Below are 21,132 nucleotides of genomic sequence, written 5' to 3'. Positions count from 1 at the left end.
AGCAATACGAACAAACAGAGAGATGTATATTTGAGATGATACAGATGTTACAAAGTTTCCTTTTGGGGATATCGTTTGAAATTGGGACAAATTAGAAGTTGGAAAAAAATGTAATAAATTCCAATATATCGCAGAACAGGTCTTTTTGAAATCACAAACCCAAAAACGGAAGAGAGCATTTTTATTTTAATTTTTTAACTGGAATGAAAATGGAACATGCTTTTTCCGTTTGATTCTTGGTTCAAATGAAAAAGCTAACTCTTAAAACCATTAGTCCTTGTAAATTCTGGAATGTGGTCTAGACCTGCTGTAAAGTGTCTTGAGAGAACTCTTGTTATGAATTGATACTATAAATAAAGTTGAATTGAATTAGTAAATTATAGACAGTGAAACCAACAAGGGCAAGGACCAGTGTCCAATATCTTCCTATCCTTTCCTGCAGCAAAATGCAGTCGCGTTGTGTCCTTGGTTTGAACTTCAGGGCCACCGTACACACAGCCAACAACAACACCCCATGCTCTCTGCGTCCTGTTTCCCTTATTCTCTTATCATAATGGTTATGTATAGTTTAGTACTGCTTTAATAGAGTTCAATTGGTTTGTTACAGTCTGTTATTTCTGTGTTCCTTTAATTGTAAAGTGCACTGACAACCATTTTAATGATGATTTTACAATTCAAGTAAAACTTGAATGATTCTCTCCCATGTGTCCTCCGTGGGAAGGTCTAAGACGTGAGGGAGGGAAGCAAGTGAAGGAAGCCGGGATGCAAATTAACCCTGTTAGATCATGGTCCAGGAAAAAAAGGACAATTCAAATTTCAGGTGACCTTTTGAGGAATCATAAGCTTAATTCTCATATTTAGGCCAGTGCTTGTTTTTTTTGCACAGTTCAAAAGCAACGTGTGAGCCGCCGCATAAACAGCACTACCCACTGAGCGGGAAGTGATAACCAGAAGGGGAAAAGTACAAGCGCTCTAGAGAGAGCCCAATGAAAGACAGCTGCTAAGCAACACTAATCTGCGTCTCTAAACCTGCAGTCGTCCATCAGCTGTGGGTTGCTTCTGTCTACTTACTGGAAGCCAAACACTGCACCTTAGCACAAAAAGGCAATTGTCTTACCTTTTACAATAGCTTAACATTTCCTGCACGATCAGCACCAACTAAAGAAAGACATAATCACTCAAAGACATATTTATCCAAAGATTAAAATGATGATGGACTTTACAATCAAAATGCTCCTTAGTGTGAATGCAGCTGCAGCTTTAACTCAGGCTTTTAAAAGAGCTCTCCGTCTGGCATCCTGGCCTTTTGTCTCTCCCTAAATCACAATGCCATCATTCAAAATGGACACAGAGCATTCGAAAGGGAAATGGCTTAATAAAATAATAATCATCATAATAATAATAATAATAATAACAGCAAATGGACCATTGCATTGGTTATGGTTCAGGAGGGATTGGAATTTTATATTGGATTGGAATATCTAAACGAGTGATTATAACAGCTTAGGCGACTCTGTTTTACCAAAACAATGAAAGGATTGCTGGATCAGTCACACTATCCGTCCAGTGAGTTAGAGTGTGTGTGCGTGTGTGTGTATGTGTGTGTGTGCGCACGCTGGTAGGTGTTTTGAGGAGGGGGGGCTGCAGCATGTCGTGTGTCTGGAGTCAATGGGTTAAACACCAAACAGACAGGTTTTTTCTTTTTTAAGAAATGTGTTTCAGATCTGATATCATACTGCAGATTTTGCAGACCCATTTTCTCAACTGACTCCGAAAGCCAGAGGAGCAGCACGGCATCGCTGAGATTCAGGCGCTTAACAATGACCGGACAGAAATTAGGGTTGTAATCTTAATAGTACAAAAGGACGGCTCGGTTTGGCTTAGAGTGAGGATGCGGCAGGTATTCTACTTCAAATAAAAGCAGTTTGCCGGACAAAACTAATATTTGAGGGAAAGTTGCTTTGTCATTCTTCTGGCAGCTGCATGTTTAATTGAAGCATTTGTTAAGTCTGCCAAAGCAATCCCATGTCACTGGCCTTATGTAATCCAGTTGATGAATGTGCTGCGTGTGATGTTAAAGAGGTTATGAGTAATCAGTAATGCATTACACTTTGAGAAAGAACGATCACAGCGCTGCAAATTGAGCTCAAGGCCACCTTCTGAGGAGGCACAGATAAAGTACACATTCTCTCCAAACAAAATAGGTCATGCTGTTTCAGCTCCAATTAAACGCAGACTAAAAAATAACAGTCAACTGCAGAGCAGCTGTGTACAACGCAGCCAACGATAATTAAAAATTAACCAATTCCATAATAGACATTTTCCGCCATCTTTCCGACGTCTTTTCTGTAAACTGAATTCATATGAAAGCGTGTTCTCAGGAATGTAATGTATGTCGAGGGGCCTTTCCATGTTTGTAAGACTGTGCGTGTGTAAAAACTAGGTCATCTGTTCGGAACTGACACATCCCCCTGCTAACAGATATTTGAAAATCTGAGAGTGTAGAGAGGGGAGCTACAAGCAATGTGAAAGGAAAAAAATCCCAACAACACCAACAAATGATTGCACAAATTGTTGGGATGGAGATAACACGTATTTGGCGTCTCTTTGTATACCATCACAATCCCATGAAGGTAGCAAAACACCAGATTGCACAGGATGCAGGTCTCCCTGGTTTGGGTTGGAGCTCAAAGTATTTCCCTGCCGTTCCCTCATGTGGTAGCAGGGATCTGTTTTTAAACCCATGTGGTGGACATAATGACGACTCACACAGGTTATGCCTTTAAATCGATGTATTGGCAACCTGCACTTCCCTTTTGAAATACACGGTGTTGTCCATCTCCTGTGTAATTTTTCCTCCTGACAAACCATGATATATCCTTCTCCTCTTCCACCTTAACAACTACATGGCTTATCTGGATGACACCCTGAAGGATATCATTTGACCAAACCCCACCACCAAAATGCTGGGGCCAACAATACACAAAGCCTGATCCGCTGAGGAAGGCTTCCTTGATGAGAAAAAAAAAAATGTTTCGAAAGTGCACACGTCTCATGGACTCTGAGCCAGGGGGCGGACAAAAGAGTCTTTTTGTGGACAGAGGAGGATGTTAAGAGGGCAGAGTGGAATCTAGTTCCAGCAACAGTCAAAACCTAAAACGGAGAAAACTTGAGTTTGTGCAAGACAAGTAGGACACAGAGAGGCGCTGAACAGACAGAGGGACCATGTCCAGAAGGAGACAGCAGGGGCCACTGTTTATGCAGCTGCTTGTGGCTGCCTGGCGTCTGACTGAACCTAGAAAACCATGTACAGTACACCTCCATGTAGACTGACTGTACACTCAGTAATGATAGACATTAAATGAATTATTTACCTCCAGTGTTTCCCCTGGCTTTGTGGAAGACTTAGGTGCACCTATTTATGTGATGTTTTCCATTTAAAAAAGCAATTTCTACACATGATGTGTCTCTTTGTGGGATTGTGTCACTTTGTTATCGGGTTGTGTCTTTTTGGTCATTTTTGTTTTCTTTGGGGTTGTTTGGGGTCTCTTAGTCCTAGAGCCTATTATATGACCATATCTGTGTCTAAAACATTGGAAAAGATGGCGCATAATAAATAAATATGTAACACTCTGAACTTGCTACAAACATTAGATCTGAGATAAGTCTTTTAGTTACATGAACTCGGCTAAGGTGCTGCACCTAAACCTTACAGTGCCAGCGAAAACCATGAACTCAGAGATCTTCAACAGGGGGTCCTTCAGGGGGAGTTCCTGCAGGGGGGCCCACCAAAATTGTTAATTTATTTTTCAGTTTTCTCAAATATTTTAATTTCTTATCATGAACCCAACATAGCTTGATGAATTTGTTGTTGTCATATGACTTGGAGTGAATGTTGTCATGAAAATTAAATCTGTGATCCAGCGTGCCACTGTTTCATTTATTAAACACATTTAAAGGTGCAGAATAATCTCAGTCCTGCAGGATCCGTCTGCATCTCTTTACTACAGGCCGGTAAGGAGAGGCTGAAAACTAGAAAATAAACTAACTGCTGGGCCATTTTTAGATTGCCGGGGCGCACTGAACTGCAATGACAGGTATCGATCCGGCCAGTTATTTACCAGCCACGCTGTTCATCTCCGAGGGGGCCAGAGGAGAGGCGGCTGGCAGGGCCTATTATTTATGAGCGGTTATGTGACAAACACTTCTGATCTACTGACGTTACCACTGGCCGTAGGAACCGGCCAATCAACAAGCACACAAAAAACAACAACATGAGAAGACAACACAGCCCTCTATTTCTGAGTAAACCCAACAGTGACCTACTGTTATTTCATTTCAAATCATTACTTTGTAACTTTTGTAATAATTATAATAATAATTAGGGGGCTAGATGTTATTGTGGTTTAAAATCACTGTGAATGAAGTGAAGGACAAAATTCATAAATTAGTCAATTTCTTTTAAATGTATATCTCTGCCTCTCCAGAGATGTATGACCTCTCATTAGCACTAAGATGGTCATACACTCCCCAATAACCACTTATTAAAACTGGTGCCTTTATGACAACATGTGAGTTTTTCCACCGCAAAGATGGTGTACTTTTAAGAGGAATTATTGTTTACTACCTACCACATAATCTTATGCTGACAAAAGAAGAGTACTAGCTTATTCCAATCATCTTTTTTGGCTGAGTCAATCAATAAATGGCCTCAAAAAACACAAAAAAATGTGTCAGTGACTTAATATAAAAAACACAGGTTACTTATGACAAATAAATGGCTCTGTTCAAATTAGTTGTGTCAGTAAGCCATGGCGGTCCGCTAGCATGCACAGGGTGGGGTCAGAGCTCAGGCCTTCCTTAACGCTCGCTGCACCCGTGTTTGGAAACGCAAAATGTCCTCTGTGAGAAAGGCCAGCAACAATCCAGCACATATGGTCATATCCTCTAAATGGATGGAATTTAAGGAACAAGGCATTACAGTAGTCATTACATGATATGACATGCTATATTAAAGGTTCCTTGCAGAGTTATCTGCAGAGAGACATCAAAACATCTATAACCTACTAGTAATTAAAACTCACGTGCACCTTTCATTTGCACAGCGGTCTGGTTTCACTTAACACTCAATGTGGTTAATTATGTAATCCACTCTATGAGTTTGTCATTAACTAGTGAACTAGTGAATGATTAAAAAAAGTCAATTTATATGTAATCATTTTATTATTTGAGCAGTCTTTTAAAATGGCTTTGCAATGAAAAGCCTTCTACTTCTATTTCTTTTAATAAGATCACAACTCCCATGACCTGGTGACATTTTTGAAATTTCTGCTGACCAATACACACTCTATCTGACAATAAATATACTGACAACAACATACCCACCAAAACTAACTTTAAACCAATTGTTCCCATAATCGCAAGGCACACATTTCACAAGTTATCCATTGTTTCGACCATTGATCATTTTGACATAATAGTTATATAATGGGCCTACTTTGTTTTTCTTGTCGCTGGTGGCTATATTTGCATTTGAGATTTGTCGCAGCTCTGTTTAAAGGCTGAAGCAGCTACTGGGAGGAAGCTTTCTGATGCGTTGGCAAGACACAGTGAAACATAAGGAGATCCACTTTCCATCACTGACATCAAGGAACGAGTCAAGTGGGCTGACATTTAAACTGTCAGTAACCAGATCCTGCGTGGACCACCACCGAACACCGTGTCTTCCTATTTAACATCATGGTTGTAGCCACAGCACTAGCTATAAACAGTAGCTTGCACATTGGCAAAGCCAGAGGCCTCCGACTGGTCCCTGTCACACAGTCTGACCTGCATTTCTGATGAGAATACAGTGTGCACACCAGACAGGAATGTGTGCTGCATGGTTACAAGGGATAAGTCAATAGGGAGCAGGTCGGGGTGGAGGGGCGGGTCCTAAAACACAGGGCTTTCAAGCCGAGGAGCGGAGTTCCTGTCCTGAGGACAATACAAGACATTACCCCGGGAAAAACATGTTCATGTCCCAGGAGGGTTTTAATCCAAACCACAAATCTTAACTAGTCTTTTTGGTGCATACACTTAACTGTCGTTGCTGCTTGACACTCACTTTTTGTCGGCTAAACTGAACTGCTACAAAACTGAAAGGACCGTCACCTCGCGGTGCCTTGTACCCGGCTAACAGCCACCTTTTTGGGGAAACTCATGCTCTGTAGTCGGCTCCCAGTAATCTTATCTCGAGTAAAGTTAACTGTTAAGACAGCTCAACTTAACAGTCATGTGACCAGTTGTCATGTGAGCCGGCGGTCACCTCATTTTTGTGGTTATCATATGTTTATGACAAAGCCTTGTGCAAGGAGGGTGAGCGGATGTGGTACGTGACAGGGTATCTGCATGGACTATAAAAGTGTGTTACTTTATTTTTATACATGCACTACCCACAGCATGCTTTTTATTTCTAATTCTGTTAATTAAAATGAGGTAGGCCTTTACACTCTTAGTGTGAACGTACAATGACACAGTGAGTTCCAAACAGCCTCCTGTCATAGTCTCACAGATCCTCAGCCAAGCCCAAAAATGCCTCCACACTCACTATTGATATTTCAAAACCTCAAAAAGTTCAAAGCCTAGTTCAAAAACATCAACAACAAATTGTCACGCACATGCCAGCCCGATGGCAACTGCAGCAAAGAAAACGGTGCCTTCAAGAAGGGTCGCATTGGGAGTCAGCTGGAATGACCCCTGCTGTGGTGTTCACCACTCACATATACTATATGCTAATGCTTAAAAACAAAGTTGGAGCCAATGGAGATTACCTTTCAATTTGGGGATTAAAGGTCTAAAATGTAATATATTTACTGTAATGAATCCAAAAATGACCCCAGTGCATCATCAGATATTAACAAAACATGCTAGTATGAAATACTATCTTTTCCGCCAACAATGCTACTTCCAGTATTTTCTCCTTTTGTAATGTCCGTCCCGTGACGTGATGTCTGTCTGTGTTTGGGCCTGTGTGTTGGTATCAGCTGGCCAGTTGGCCAGCCAGGCCGGGTTGCCAGGTCTGTCTGTAAACGCGTGAAGCCAGCGCGCTACAGCTGTAACGTTAGGACAGCCATGAAAGCAGCAAACCAACTTAAAGGATAAATGGAGATAGATTCTACCAGACCTAAAAAAACAGCATGTTTCTAACAGTGGCGTAACAACGTCCCCTGGGTAAATATTGGAGATGGATTTGAAAGACAGACAGTTTAGAGCCCACAAGGACGCCGAGTTGGCTAACTCCTGAACAGGTAGAACAGGTAAGCATTAGCTTCAGCTTAATTTATCACGGCATTTAATGCCATTTTAACGTTTGTGTACTCACATTGAATTATATAGCTATAGAGTACCCCCATCAATTACTTGCAAATGTTTTATAAGGACAGAAAATAGCTTAGTCATAAATTAGTCATGAATAGAAAGAAATGAGTCAGGCCTCAAGGACATACGCAAGTGTTTTGGTGAGTAAACGGAATGGAAACCTAAACGCGTACTTTTAAATCACTTAAAACATCAATTTCCCAAGTCCAAAAAATAAAATATCTATACATCACTCAAGTATGAGATTTAAATTATGATGAACATAGTGCAAAGCACCTTTTGTTTGTGCGTCTTTGTACTCTGGATTTCTTGAACAGTTTGAGAAGAAACCAATCGCTGAGAGGGCCGAGCCGCTTGCAGGTGTAGTTGGAGTCAGACACGAGTGGGTGTGCTTTTTCAAACATATGACTCATTTTGTTTTAATTGTGCTTTAAAGAAAACATCAGTGTGAGAAACTGCACTGAATATGTTGTAATTATATTTTCAGGTTGATTACCTGTACCTTATATCCAAATTGCATGCAAATGCACACGCGTGCACGCCTCCATGCACACTTATTTTACGGGTGGCATTTTTCTGAAAGCTCCACTTAACCTTAATTTGGCAGAAATAAAAATAAACATCATGATGTTGTCTTTGACATATGGTAGCATTTGAATAGCAAATAAACACGTGTTGAGGTGCACATTGACAATTTAAGGCTCCTTCTTCAGATGTTGTGTTAACATTTATGGTTTAGTAAAAATAGAGAGCAGCTGTAAAGAATTCTAAAGAAGTATTTATTTCTTTTTCCGTGTAGCCAGAGGGAAATTCTGTTGATAAGACACAAAAATATGTGGATGAGCTTTCACTGTTATGGTTTGATGGTGCTGTGAAAGATATGAAAATGTATCGGCATCAGAAAAGGAAAGAGAACATGTATAGTATGTTTTTTAATAATGCATCATACAGAGACCAAAGTGAGCTTTTCAAGCAAAATGTATATCAATCACTGATCAGATTTTTCTAAAAGGCTACTTAAAAACATGACATTATATGTCTATCAATTTGTCTATCAATACATAGTTTAGAATACATATTTTGTTTGTTTGGTGTAGAACAAAGAGCAATTTGTTCCGAGATGCATCTACATCCAGAGTAAAGATCACAGGGCTGCAGATAGCATGTCTTCATCTTGTCTAAGCCCTGGGCTCTCTCTTTGTAGTTACACGTGGTAACCCTGCACCAAGCAAAGAATCCTCTCTGGTAGTCTAGAGCAGAGCTGCTAACCCTGCACTCAGTCGGCTTGCTTATTTAAAGAGCCGTTCGTAGTTCAGGAGAGTAGGGCAACTGGGGACGATCACCTAAGGAGAAGGCACCACGCAGAAAAATAAGTACTTCAGATGCCAATAAAGGGACAGCTGAAATGTATGACCCACTATAGCCTAGTCCTTTATTATGGTTTGCCTTTCTGATATTACGAAATAGTCTAGATGTCTAAAACTGTCCTGCACTAGAATGATCCAAATGAGGGATCCTTAGAGCCTCTTCTAGTCCCAGTACTTGTCTTATTAACAGTCTTGTCTAGGCTGGGTGCCTTTTCTAATAAAGTCAAACTAAAAGGCAGTAATCTGGGGTCCTTTGACTCTAAGCTGTTTTCTGGTGCTCAGGTGACTAAAGTAGTGCTTGTTCCATTCAAATAAATCATTTTAACTCTTTTATATTCATTTTTTGGATTGGATTTTTTTTCCTCGTTTAACTGTAACACCCTTCGTCATTTTGTTTTTGGAAAGTGCTATATAAATAACTTGGTCAGAACTTGGTCAATAACTGTATTTATTTAGCCACAGACAATATGCTGTTGTTGATTTTGGTTGATCTGCACACAAATTAATGTTGCAGTTTCCACTATAACACGTATTAAATTAGCCTGAACAAGAAATGACTGGTGTTTATTATGCATTCCACCATTTAGGTAAAAATAGATTGCAAAAAAATCATGAATTACCATTTAAATATAGAATGAATGAGTTACAGAGTGCACTGTCTAAGATCATTTCTCTAGTAATGTTTATTTGGATTTTGCCAACTGCATTCTTTTGCGGTGTGATTTTTATTTTATTTTTTCAAAACACAATTTTGAGAGATTAGAAAGAGTCCATGCCATGGCATATGAATTAAAATGGTCGTTTGGACACATTCTGATGGCACCATATGCAAATGTCTCTGTGCAGGTCAAGAGGCAAAGCGGCCAGGACTGGAAGGCAGAGAAATGTCAGATATTTAAACATGTTTGACAGTTGAAACCATCATTGACCTTCGAGGGGGCTTTAACTGACTGCAGGGATTGAGCAGTTCAAAAATAATCCTCGCCTGTCAAACGTCACTCAAGCTCAGCAATAACACAAGGCATCATCCAGCTTAACTTTCCTCCAATTTCAGGATAGATGGAGAGACTCGTGGAAATTGGTATGTTAACCGGCAGCCATGAAATCAGTTAATTATTTGGACTACAATAGAGATGAAACACTGGTGGATTGGGGTAATTAAGTGTCCTAGGAGCCTTTTGGTGTGAGAAGCTGTTCTCACACCTTCACTTCACGTGCGAGTGAGGACCCATCGGGTGCTGGGTGGCAGGGTGGCAGGGTGGCAGGGGGTGACATGGTGAGGTAGGGGGCAGAGCAGGCGAGCTAATCTGTACTCTAGATCATAGAATTCCCTCTGAGGACTTCATCTTTGACTTCTAATGGCACTGACCTTCTATTAATATGCTCAATTATGTGGAATGATCTCTTGAATAAAGTCCTCAATCACAGTCGCAGACCCCCTACTGAGAAAGTCTCGGCTATTACATAAAATCAACATTATCTCTAAGTGACTGGAGATGCAAAGTATGTAAATACTTCCTTTAATTGACTATGTTTGGGTTTATTTACACAACCGATTAAAAGAGGAACAACCCACTTCTTTTAAGTAGATTTAACACCATTTGTAAGAGGTTATGAACAGGTCATGACATGGGGTAAAGCAGAGTGATGATCACAAAGGCAAAGTTGACAGATTTTGCTTTCAGACCAATCTTGCTTTTATAGTGTCTGGTTTATTTGAACATTAAAGAGCTGCTATACTGGACACAAATGAACAAAAAGTCAGATTAGAGCTATGGTTTGGATACAGTACACAAGTTTCTGGGAGAGGGTCAAACATGATGTGACACCACAGAGTAATTTACAGCACATCATCTGGCTGAATGTGTGCATATGGAGCATTACGCTTCCCCGTGTCTTTTTAAAGAAAGCAAATAAAGCCCGGGGGGAGGGAGGCGCACGCAGCCCATTATCCTGCTATAGTATATCCTTGGGAAAGAAAGACACACACATTTATTTATATATATATATATATATATATATATATATAAATATATATAGATAAATATATATATAGCTTCCACGCTATATCTGTAAAATTAGTGATTTGCTTTTATCTGAAATCAAAGACATGCTCCAAATCTATTAAACGCCACCTTTTGTTTTTTAATAATGCATCATACTGGGACCAAAGTGAGCTTTTCAAGCAAAATGTAGACTTTTGTTCTGAACAAATATAATTAGACTTATTTTGAAGACACTCTCTGCAATGTTGAAGCTAATTTGTATTTAGTAAAGTACAGTCCTTGATGAGCCATTCCCAGAGGCTGGGAGGCCCAGTTTGTATTTTGAACTAGCATAAAATCCTTGAATTAAAGAAAACTCGAGGGCCTTGCACTTTCCAGAGATTGTCGATGGCTGGATGTATTGAGATCAGAATAGCTGTCTCTGTGGCACAGATTACTCTGTTCTAAGGAATGACAGGATTTTGTAATACTTCTCAGTAAGGTACCGTTCTATAAAAAGTCTTGCACAAACAAACGAACTGCTTTTAAAACTTATTATGGATCTGTTTTTTGAGTTAGTGGGTAATTCATTTCATGTGCATTTAGTGGTACACGTACAATGACACTGCTCAACTCTAAAATTGTAAAAAAAAAAAAAAAAAATTAAAATGATCAATATTTATCAGGTCCTTGATTCAAGACCGAGGTAGACATAAGCATGCTTCTCATTTCAAGCTAGCAACTTGGTCAGCTGTCACAAGCAGACTTTATCAGCTGTGGCTGGCTTACAGCTAAGCTAACTAAGCTAACTAAGCTAACGTTAACGCTGTTGTTTTCACTTAACGGTACAAGAGAAAAGGCTTTTAGGAGGAGAACTAACAGATGAGTTTAGCAACTTCATGTTATCTCGGGTATGTTAGTTGATGTTAAGTATTGCTAAAGTTTAAACTTCCCTAAATCTGCTTTTTATGTAACCTGTAACAATATACAATCATAAATGCGCACACATACTTATAACTAGCATAAAAACATAAAGACTTTAGTTTTCCCTTTATACTTTTGACTGTGTAAATATTAAATCTTTACAGAATTAAATGAAAAACAAATCCACCTAAAGTAATAAGACTAGATTTACAATCCACAGTGGGTAGATACTGTATACACAGTACACGGGTATGAGCTGCTGGTAATAAGAGAAAAGAAATCAGATGGCATAAACCCCCAACAGAGAAGATCTTTAAAAATTCATAAAGGTTAAAACAACTGTTTATTCTGAGCATTTAAATGGAAGATGGCAAGCAGCTCCCCATTGCACTGCCATCTGATGTTGCATAATGCAAATGTATGCATACTGCACGCGCATGCGCGCGCACACACACACACACACACACACACACACACACACACACACACACACACACACACACACACACACACACACACACACACACGTACATATGAGAAAACACCGCACTTGCACTCAGAGGTTTCTACTTTATAAAAAAGTATATGACATGAATTGTTGCCACAAAGAAAGAAGAACTGACGAGGAAGAATTGGGCCAAACGTTACCATAGGCCTGCTCGATGACGGAAAATAAATTATAGTTCACGATTATTTTACACAAATACTCATTCACTTTTGGAAGCAATTAGTGAACATAAAACACAGTGAAGAAGTTAGACAAATAAACAGTTAAAAAACCAACAACTGTGAATTTCCCCTTGATTCTTTTCCCATTTGAACTTCATTCAGAAAACAAGACAATCCTTCCTTTTTTATGATTATTAGGAGCTGGAAGCTGAAATCATTAGAAGCTGAAATCATAGTTGTAATTAAAAATGTTGATCAATTGCAAAGCCCTAATATGCTGAGCTTTGTTTTTCAGACCTGCTCATACTGTGGCCCCTAACCCTTCACACCTCACCAACAGGCAAATGGTTTGAATTGTGATTCCAGTCATCTAGACGGTTTACTAGAGTAAACTCTAGCATTTACTTTTTAATTCTACATGTTCAAACCCTCAAATGTTTTCAAAGAATTTCAGTAGCGACTAAAGGGCTGAATACTTCATCCCATGGTGTCTGGACTCAGTCTTTGAGATAGAGGAGCTCAAATATCCCAGAGAGGCCTGAAGAAGGACTGCTATGCTTTCGTTTTGACCAGAGCAGGTTGAGGTGGTTCAAGCACCCAATCAGGACGCCTTACAGACTGCTCCCTGTGGAGGTATTCCAGGGATAACTAATTGGGTGGAAGCTCCAGGGCAATCCTACAACACGCTGGAGGGATTAAATATCCCCGCTGCCCTGTGAACGCCTCAGGGTTCTCCAGAAGGAGCTGGGAGATGTGAATGGTGAAATGGCCTTGGCTAGTCTGCTTAGCCCAAAGCCACCATTCCAGAATATGAACATTTGCAGGAAATTATAGAAAGGGTAGATGGATGGAAGGATGAATGGATCAATAGGTGGACTAATTGTTGCCTATACTGCCTTAACTATAGTGATATTTTACTACGTATAACAAATATGTTGTTTTCTTCCACCGCTGTTTACAATAATTAACAGTTATAGCAGCCGAGCATGTGGTAATGGTATAAACAAGGTTCTTACCTTTGGTGGAACAGCTGGTCCAGCAGTGTAGGGAGCCAAGCTTGGTGGTACATCTGTGTTGTAGGTCTTTCTGGGGCCTGGAGGTTGGTACGCTTGGGCAGGGGCCGGCTCAGGTCTCCTGGTGCTTATGCCGCCTACTTGAGGTACTCCTGGACGGTGCTGTTCTTGATATGCACCCTGTGCCATCTGGGAGAAGCCAGGCTGTGGTGGTCCATAGGCAAAGTCAGGACCTTTGGGCTGGGCAGGCATATACTGCACCTGTGCAGGGCTGCGAATGGGCTGCTGGCTGAAATGTTGCCCAATTGGCGCTTGATGCTGGGGGCCAGGTTGGGCCGACCTCACCTGGACATTGAAGGTGGGCTGACTTGGGGTCGAGGCTGTAGCGTAAGAGGCTGGGACAGGCTGAGGCCCAGTGTGGCTTTGAGGCTTGGCCACCGGGCTGGCAGAAGAAGGGGGGACAGACGAGACTCCCCCAGGAGCCTGAGGTTTGGGCGTAGACTTCTTGGTGGCAGTCAGAGGTGGCTGCGTTGGAATGACCATACGCCTGTAACCAGTCACTGGAGCGTTGGGGGAGGGGGCTGTCAAGGATCCAGAGTTCTAAAAAAACAGCAGAAAGTTTTGTCTCCAGTTAAAACAAAAAAACAAATAACTAGAGATGTTACAATTCCAGTATCGCCGCCGATACCGCCCTAAATGCTGGTATCTGTATTTGGAAGTACGGGATATTTTGCTCCGATCCGATACCACATAATAAAGCCCTAAAGAAAATCTATGTTAAAGTAGTTTATATATGTTCTTTTTCCATTATAACTAAAGTTGTGCGGTGATCATTTTTTGTGTTTTTTCATGTTTCACAAAGAGTTTAACCTGAGCCAGACCAACAACAGAGAGAGAAATCATATCACATCCATACAGGGATAGTAGTACACAGCTGTTAGACATTATAAATATATGACACTGGTATCGGATCAGTATTCAGTATCGACCCATACGCAAGTTCAGGTATCAGAATTGGTAAGCATAAACTGGTATTGGACCATCTCTACAAATAAGTAGATATCGCTACTGCTCGATACGAGACACATTGCTCTAATAACAACGGATACCAATCCAACAGCTGATGGTAGGCAAGTACGATTTTACCATGTTCACCATCTTTGTTTGGCATGTTAGCATGCTAACATTTGCTTATCAGCAATAAACACAAATTACAGCTGAGGCTGTGGGGAATTTCAGTAGCTATACAGGTATTTGGTGATCCACCAAGTTTTGGAAGACTTGAAATGTTGCCATAACGATGGTCCTAGATGAAAGGCTTTGGTGATCCCTAAAGCTATTACAATTTATCCTGAGGAGGGCATGAGACTTTTCACTTAAAAGCATCTATGCCAACCTCATGGTAGTGCTAAAGTAAAAGTAAGGGGAACCCCAAAGGCATATGGTTCATCTTCTGGGGATATGAATAGGGAACTCCACGGAATGGTTGTTGAGATATTTTGGTCTTGACCAAAGTTGTTGACTGACACTCAGACCGACATTGTCACCCTGGAGCCATGCTGCTAGCATTGCGAAAACAACCAAACACTGGAAGTGGAAAGTTACAGTAACAGGACAAACTGGAAACAGTTGTGTTCAACAGCTTTTTACTGATACCGGGGTACGCTCAAATGATAATCCAGCCTGTCTTCCCAGAGTCAATTACAAGGCTACCTCGACAGCAGAGGCTGTACACCATCAACAACCACCCATAATCTATGGCTAATAAAGCAGGAAGGAAAGGGATAAATTGTTTGGTAGAGGGTGCCATGACAGCAGTGGCACATGACACTTGTGCTGACTCCAGCTGCTTGGACAGGAAAGCCGTTAAATCACAGAGATTTGTAGCAGCGGTGTTCCTGGGAAGAGACGGCGGTAGAGGAGTAACACAAGCCACTGCTAGGATTTTCACCATCTGAACAACTGTGGCATTTTGATCTAATGTCCAATGGTTACATTCGATACACGGGCTGAACTATAACAAAACATAGCAGCGATAACGTTTCACTCAGATGTCGGAGGCTTTTGCCCTGAGTGTCTCTCATGTAAGCAATAATTGTTCTTCACTACCACTACATATCGGTGTCAGACGTTCAGCCAGTCTAAAAAGGGTCTATCATTAACCTTGGATGGCCTTATTAGCTTATTGCCTGAAGCCAAACATCTGAGTCAATTACTAAATGTGCAGAACTAGGGGAAGAAAAATGAACACTTGTAGTCTTTAGACCCTTTGCAACTCAGTTTGATGAGATGTCTTCTAAATTGGGGCAGAGCAACAATTCCAATCGATTTCCCCTTAAAAGTTGATCAAAGCTTGGAGCGCAGCAATGCCCCAAATAGGTTTTGCTGCACTGCTACACTACATTGTCATTCTGTGCTTAAATTAAATAAGACACACTTGTTGTGTGTTGTAATTTGATCAGGGAAGAAGTACAGTAAAATTCAAGTGTGTGATCATAACAATTTGTTGGGATGAAAAAACAGAATTCCAAGTTTTGGTAAAAGAGGTGCTTGCATCAACTTTGTCTAAATCCCATCTAATCTGAGTCAGAGGGCGGCCCCTGAGGAACCATTAAAAGCTCCAGAACATATTTTCTGCTCTCACTCGGATTTCTGTCTCAGTGATTAGTGCTGATGTTTATTTAAAAAGTGTGTCTGTCTGCTTATGTATGAAAAAATCTCCACTATGCCCTTTAGGAAGTGAAATTACTCAATTTAAATGTTTCATGGGTTTTAAATACTCTAGATTATTAATTTATCTTTAAGGCCTTAGAACCTACAGTAACATTTAGTTAGCAGAGCACTGGAAATGCAAATTGGCCTCCTCAAAATAATTACACTGTCATGGTACATTTTCCACAAATTACATTAAGAGAATGGATTCACGCCTTTCTCAGGGTGATGAAACTAATCGTATGCATACAATCTGAACAGAAATGTCTGAGTAGTGGCAATGATTTTCATATTAACTAAGCTATGGTTGCAGATGGTGCATGCCTTTGACCCGTCGGTGTTAATGCGGGGTCTGAGATAATGTCCTGACTAATAAGTGAAGAGGTTGAGAGGTAGGACACGGACGATATGTAATGGAATGATAATGTCACACAGTCACATTTATTTAACTATAAAGTGTCAAGTTGCTTCTTGTGCCGTCCCAGTATTTATTTTGAGCAAATTGGGTAAATTTACAGTTTATTGCCTCGATAAGGAGAGATGAGATGCTCTTCTCTTGTTTTATTGATTCATTATGATTCACTTTGTTTGACTGTGTATGCGCTGTGTGTGTTTTAACCAGGAGGCACGGGGGATGTAGCAGGAAGAAATATTATTAGTATTATTATTTTTAAGAAATATTTCTAATATTTTTATTTCTAATTAATTAATCCATTCTATTTCTAATTAATATAGCTGGATATATTATAGTATGGCACAAATAATTGGCCCGAAAAAAAAACATATATGAATACATAATCATCAAATTGAAGTTCAATGCAATAAGCTGTTTCAGTGACAAAACGCTTCCCACATTAAAGCATGTATATGCTAGGAACTCTTTTTGCTAGTTTTACAATTTGAGACCGATTTGGACAACATCCTTCTGTAAAAGATATCTAGATAATATCATCACAATAAAGTCCCACAGAAACGGTACAGCCCAGTACTAATCAATGACGCTAAGGCTTGTTTACATGCTCACCTAAAATCAGATTACATAATTAATAATTCAGTAAAGCCTTTTTGTATGATCCAACCTGCGCGTGTCGGTGGTCCGACCTAAGATGAAGCATCATGCGGTGCTGTGGTCTCTCCATGCACAAACACAACATGCACACTTTGGGAAAAGTTTCCCCTAACGCCTTCAGAAAAGTCTACACTGTAATTCAGACTGACTTTGCAAACAACTTAAGTGTGAAATTTCACAGAGACTCTCAAGAAAGCCTTTTGACACATTAAAAAAGATTAGGAGAGACTATACCAGCCTTAGGGGGCTGAGTAAAACTGTTAACTTTGCATTTCAAACCACAAGGGTGGGGGATTTCTTTTTTTTAAGCAAGCTCGGGGAAAACCCCTAAAGAGGGAAAAGTTCTGCATCTTTTCAGACTCATCTAAGACCTTGGATATTTCTCTCTCAACTTGATCCTGCTCTTTATTCATACAAAGCTGAGACTCTCCACTGTCCATTTGCATCTGTCTATTTCAGCACTTGCACTATGACCATGGAAGAATTCCCAGTCAACACCAAAGCATTCACTAATCTTCCCTCCACTTTGAGTCATCTCGTCTATGCACAATAGTCACATTTAACAATCTGTCAGCCCCAATACAGTCATGCAATTGAGGGTATCAATTTCCTTCCTAAAATAGCTCAAGATAAGGCACATTAAATATGATTAAACAATGTCTCTGTGGAACAGGGCGAGACCTCTAGCTGTTTTCAACTATCTCTTCCGTTTGCAGATAAAGTGTGTTATACACATATTGGGAACTTTTCGCTCTGCCTGTCTTATATCTGCATATCTGATTTTTATTTTTCGCTCCTTCAAGTGATAGTTGCATGACAACCCTCGCCTTTCACGGGGGAATATTCCAACACGGTTTTCACCCGCGCCATATGAATTAGAATATGACTGTGTTTACTCATTATATCATGGTATGTAACTGCCGCCACGTTCTGTCTTTCGGTGCTTTTATTTTTTATTGAATTAATATGCATACTTTATACCAATGAAGCAACTACTCACAATAAGTATTCCTTATGGTGCAATGGCCAGGTGCATTAACAGGAACAGCTAACACATGTACAGCTATCTTTGAGTGTTTTCATCCACATACTGTATATGTATGTGCATTTTTGATCTGTGCATACAAAAATGGAGTGGAAATGCTGAGAATTTGGATTATGTCAATAAAGTATATAAATAAAATGTTTACACTTGGCAAAGATGGAAAAATTGATAGATAAAAAAAACTAAATACAACAAAGGGCCATATTTCTCTGTATGGCCTAACCTGGATGAGATCTGAAAGTTTATTTGAATCTATTACATTAAGTTCTGAAAATCATGAAAATATTCACAAAGTGCATCCTAAACTTTGCACATGAGAGTCAGACTGTAAAAGAAAAGAAAATCAAATGTCATCTGACGATGTGGGAACAGTTTCAAATCCCGACGGATGTGGAGCTAAAACAAAAAAGTCTCTTGATGATATCACAGCTATGGTATTTATTCTGTGGCTTCTATTGTTTGTATGAAGTCTTTTATACATTTTTACATGCATAGACTGATAAGGAAGCAGTGATGTGCAAAAATAATTTTTCAGTAGATAAATATTTCAAACTACAATATAGCCGACCAATACTGACATTTTGACCCTGACACTGATATTGTTTTTGGTTTTTTTATTGTGCCCAAGATACATACCGATCAGGACAATTTACAGAGTAAACATCTATTATAGTGGTCGATTTGGTTAAAAAAAAAAAACAGTAACAGAGCTTCCATCTTTCTTCAGTCCTACTTTGGCATTCGTATACTGCAATTTTTTGTTACTCATCAGCCAACTTGACTGATGGTTCAAACATAACCATCATCATCATCATCATGACTGCAACAGTCCTACTGTCTCATTTGGAATATTGAAAGAAACATTGTACTAGGCCTGCACGATTCAGGAAAAAATATGAATCACGATTTTTTTGCTTAGAATTGATATCACGACTCTCTGCCATGATTTGTTTCTCATGAAGAGTAATGTTTACTGCACACATGAACCCTGACAGAAGGAAACCAAGTGGCAGGACCAAACAGATTCATGTTGGCACCTAGAGCACATTGGGCATCACCACAAGCCTGTCGACATAGAGGCTTCAACGGAGAGAAGGGAGCGCATCGCGGCGCTTTACAACATATTTAATACAGTCTATGTTTAAAAGTCACGGATGAAAGAAGTAGCGTTTGGGATGCATAAAAAAGTTATTTAAAAATGTAATCACAAACAGGGCTGAATCGAGATCGTGATTTTGCAACGACTAATCATGCAGGCATGTTCCAGATTTTACAAAAACAGAGAACTCTTTCCCTGTTCTCTCAATGATAGCTAAGCCGTTGTTTCAGTCTGTGATGGACCATACAGAAATTACAGCCACACCTAAAATAAACGGCGGGATTTGAATACGCAGAATGCGTCCGGTAGCAGTCATATGTAAAGTACATGACATACACATTCTTTTTGTTTTACCACCAAAACAACCTGAAAACAATCAAGTTGAATAATAAACCCATGTTTCCAAAGTCACAGTTATGTAATCCCTTAAAAAACTGGGTTCAGAAAAAAAGCAACATTTCTAGTATGATGTAACAACACCATATAAAGTAGGGCGCATTACTCACTAATGCAACTACAAAATCTTTGTCTGGGCAACTGTGTGAAGATGAAAAAAAAGTCCCTGAGAGTCTCCGATTGTGGCACTTCTGCAGGCTATCTATACAAAAGAAGGAAATGTGTGTTTTGCAGCTCTTGCGCAGCAGAAACTAATTGTTTCATTCACCTCCTGCAGTACTACAAGCCAGTCTCTCGCCACCCTCATCCCTGACTCATTCCTGTAATGAGACTTTTTCCTGCTCTTGTGGCCCGTCTTGTGTTAGGAGGTGAAATACTGCTCAGTTGAAAATGTCCATCGCTTACAGTCTGTCGATATCATCAATCGCAGAGACGGGAACTGTAACTGTTCTCTAGCAGGCTGTGTGTGTGTGTGTGTGTGTGTGTGTGTGTGTGTGTGTGTACTGTAAGCTTGCATGTTATTGGGAAGATGGATAATGTGAGAAGACAGAGGTTGATGGAGAGCCTTTTAGCATCGTTACTGGGACTTTATGATGTAAAGAGGCAGGTTATATTGACTGTCACAGCTTCCTGGCTCAAACTCAATTTGTCATTGGTTCACCTTGTTATTAAAAGACAAAATGAGCCATACTATGCAGTTTATTTGACTAACAAACATTGACGGAACACATTGAGCGCCAAAAGGCATGCTCCTTTCTCCACCGTTGGCTACCCCTGTCAAAACTCAGAACCTGCTGCCAGATTGACCTTAAGGTCAATGGGTGCCACTGGCGCCGTGGCAACATCCCTGCTCCATGCAGCAACAAAGCAATCAAAGAGAATAGCAGCTAATAAAACAAACAGAGGGAAAAAAAGTTAAATGCCACTAAGCCCCGATCATTACAGAGCTGGAGGTTCATCATGACGCAGTTCTGGCAGCTCATGGAGATCGCAGTACTGCACACACGTCAGTGGCGTCAGAGCCCTGAAGAGTTCAAACACCCATCGCAAAGAAGAGCTGCCTTCGGCTTTGACCTTTTCTAAGAAACAAAAGAACCTGGTTAGCATACCAGTGTCACACCTCTGACAGCAGCTGAAGCCAACATTCCTCAGCTGACTGTCCCTTCAAACTAAAGTTTGGTCTATAAAATGTAAAACAGGTTAATCCATTATCAAAATAGTTGGCGGTACATTTAATCTTAATTAATTTAACTAATTCATCTTTCCAGCTGTATCTCTCTGTTACAATATTGTTTAACTTTGTCCTTAACAAAATGACAGCGGCTGACCCTATTTCACCCATGCCTGACCTTTGTGTTCAATGGAAACCACACACACACACACAAATACACACATATGCATGTATGTATACATATGTATATATATACACACATACAGTGGGTACGGAAAGTATTCAGACCCCTTTAAATTTTTCACTCTTTGTTTCATTGCAGC

General features: G+C 40.1%; 1 protein-coding gene across 1 annotated transcript in view; it reads right to left on the bottom strand.

The window, feature by feature from the left end:
• The window catches only part of lpp (LIM domain containing preferred translocation partner in lipoma), a 139,343-nt gene that overhangs the window by 44,250 nt on the left and 73,961 nt on the right, over positions 1-21,132 (bottom strand). Inside the window, exon 6 of the mRNA XM_034882215.1 lies at positions 13,321-13,917. Coding sequence (XP_034738106.1) covers positions 13,321-13,917 — 597 coding nt within the window. The remainder of the gene's footprint in view (positions 1-13,320; positions 13,918-21,132) is intronic.

This window comes from Etheostoma cragini, chromosome 9, assembly GCF_013103735.1.
Source record: "Etheostoma cragini isolate CJK2018 chromosome 9, CSU_Ecrag_1.0, whole genome shotgun sequence".
Taxonomy (NCBI): Eukaryota; Metazoa; Chordata; class Actinopteri; order Perciformes; family Percidae; genus Etheostoma; species Etheostoma cragini.
Note: the sequence above shows the minus strand (reverse complement) of the source record. Positions and strands in the feature narration are given on the sequence as shown.